This window comes from Priapulus caudatus, unplaced genomic scaffold, assembly GCF_000485595.1.
Source record: "Priapulus caudatus unplaced genomic scaffold, Priapulus_caudatus-5.0.1 Scaffold275, whole genome shotgun sequence".
Taxonomy (NCBI): Eukaryota; Metazoa; Priapulida; class Priapulimorpha; order Priapulimorphida; family Priapulidae; genus Priapulus; species Priapulus caudatus.
The window spans coordinates 109,123-111,059 of record NW_014577336.1 but is presented as its reverse complement, the minus strand read 5'-3'; the positions used below and the strand labels follow the sequence as shown (position 1 = coordinate 111,059).

General features: G+C 41.0%; 1 protein-coding gene across 1 annotated transcript in view; it reads right to left on the bottom strand.

The window, feature by feature from the left end:
- The window catches only part of LOC106808420, an 88,740-nt gene that overhangs the window by 39,498 nt on the left and 47,305 nt on the right, over window positions 1–1,937 (bottom strand). Inside the window, 1 exon segment of the mRNA XM_014811138.1 lies at window positions 1,447–1,670. Within this exon segment, the coding sequence (XP_014666624.1) occupies window positions 1,447–1,670 (224 nt within the window).

The following is a 1,937-nucleotide window of genomic DNA, read 5'->3' as shown; positions in this document are numbered from 1 at the left end:
GCTATAGACGTCTATATTATGACACTCCTGGTTTTATTAGGTGGCTAATCAAGCTTCCATGCGGTTGCGATGATTTATTAGCTAGCACTGACCACGCGATTGCAACCGTCGCAGTTGTGTCGGATTGGTAATCTCGTGACTGCGCCATCGTGATGTACGACAAAGATAGCATGAGTGCATCCTCTGTCATTTACCCTCTGTCATTTACTACTGATGTAGCTGCTATTGCCGGTGGAGTACATCTGAGTGAAATGGAGCGAGAGACGTTTATTTTTGACGACTTATGGGGTTAGTCTTCGCGACTCTAACGTAAAGGGTGGGTTAATGAGATCATAGAGAGAGATTATGAGTGAGTGCATATCCGCGTAGTATGCATATATATATATATATATATCAGAATCGATTTGCACTACGCATCCTAATTATTAATTTGCAATATCATTTTCACATTGAAACGCCAAGTTTACGAGTATTTGAAGGATATTTTCAATCCGGATTTTTATAAAGTGTCAGATGTTTTTACTGTGAGATGACTCACGAAACAAAAACCCATGAGGACGTAATGCGTTCCATCTGTATTATGAACAAAATTGCCTTTTCATCTTTTAATTAATGAGACACTGAACAAGGTCATAATTGCCCTTCTTCTATCCGAAACTCGGTGGCACGATCAGAATAAATGGAAACCTTTTTTTATTAGATTCCCCCCGCCCCCGATGATTTGCGATGTTTAAGGGCTGAATTGTTCCATTAGTTCATATTTATAGGCAATTATGAATGGAAATTTAAATGGGAATTAAGAAACTATGACGGGGCGATGGCGATGTGAAGATGACATGACTGTGCGCCAAGCAGTTACGATTACCGTGCATGTATACAACATTACAGTGTTAATGAAACATGGGCAAGCATCGGTATTGTCATTAAAGCTAGCGTATCATTGGAAAAGTTCCATCTGACTATCACAGAGGCACATCGATCATTAATCAATTTTCCTGTTCACGCGTAATACAATATACTGTAACTCGACATGCAATACTGTAGAGAAATCATACTCGGACTATATGCGCCTAACACGTGCTGCCACGCACGTATTCCAAAGGAAAATTTACGATAGAGAAAAAGAATTTACGATAAAAATAGAAATAGAAACTACCAGTGTTACTCCATCAATGTCTCAAATACTATATGATCCCTAATGCTACTGATTAACCCTCATATGGTACGCTGCACAATGCTAGTGTCAGTCCACTCACTCACAGCCTATCTTCCCGCCATATCGAATGACGTGAAATCACACGAAAACCCCTCATCGAGAAATTCTAGCCAAGCGTCACGAGCAACAGCATCTACGGAACACTGAGAAAATCAGTTACCGATATTCGACCGATCTATAATTTACTGAGACGTTAGGGGCTGGGAGAGTTTTTTTCTAGAAATGCTCACCTTTCTTGAAAGTTGAATGTCAGAGAGACAGCCTTCTGTCCGGGACATTTCGTCGGCTGTGCGTCAAGGTCTGCGTCGTCGTTCGTCAGGGAGGCTTTCTCTGTCGTCGTCGTCGTCGTCGGCGGTAGCGCGCATCTGTGAACGGGAGGGCTGAGTTCCTTCGTCTTCTTCTTCAGCCGTAGACTACTGCTCAGCAACTTTGTGGCATCTCCGTTCTTCGTGTCCTGCGTGCGCGCGATTATACGAAATATATATTGTATAATAGCAATTCATAATAGTAGTTTTTGCAGTAAAAATATTATAAATAATAGTAGTTTTCATTCACTCTTCATATTATTGTAAAGTAAGAAGTACGAAGTATAGGTATTAGTGTGAACATTTATGCTATATATAATCCGCCGTGCGATCTATCGTACGTCCGGCATTATGTTAACGGTAATATTGAAAAGCGGCGAGAGAGAGAGAGAGAGAGAGAGAGAGAGAGAGAGAGA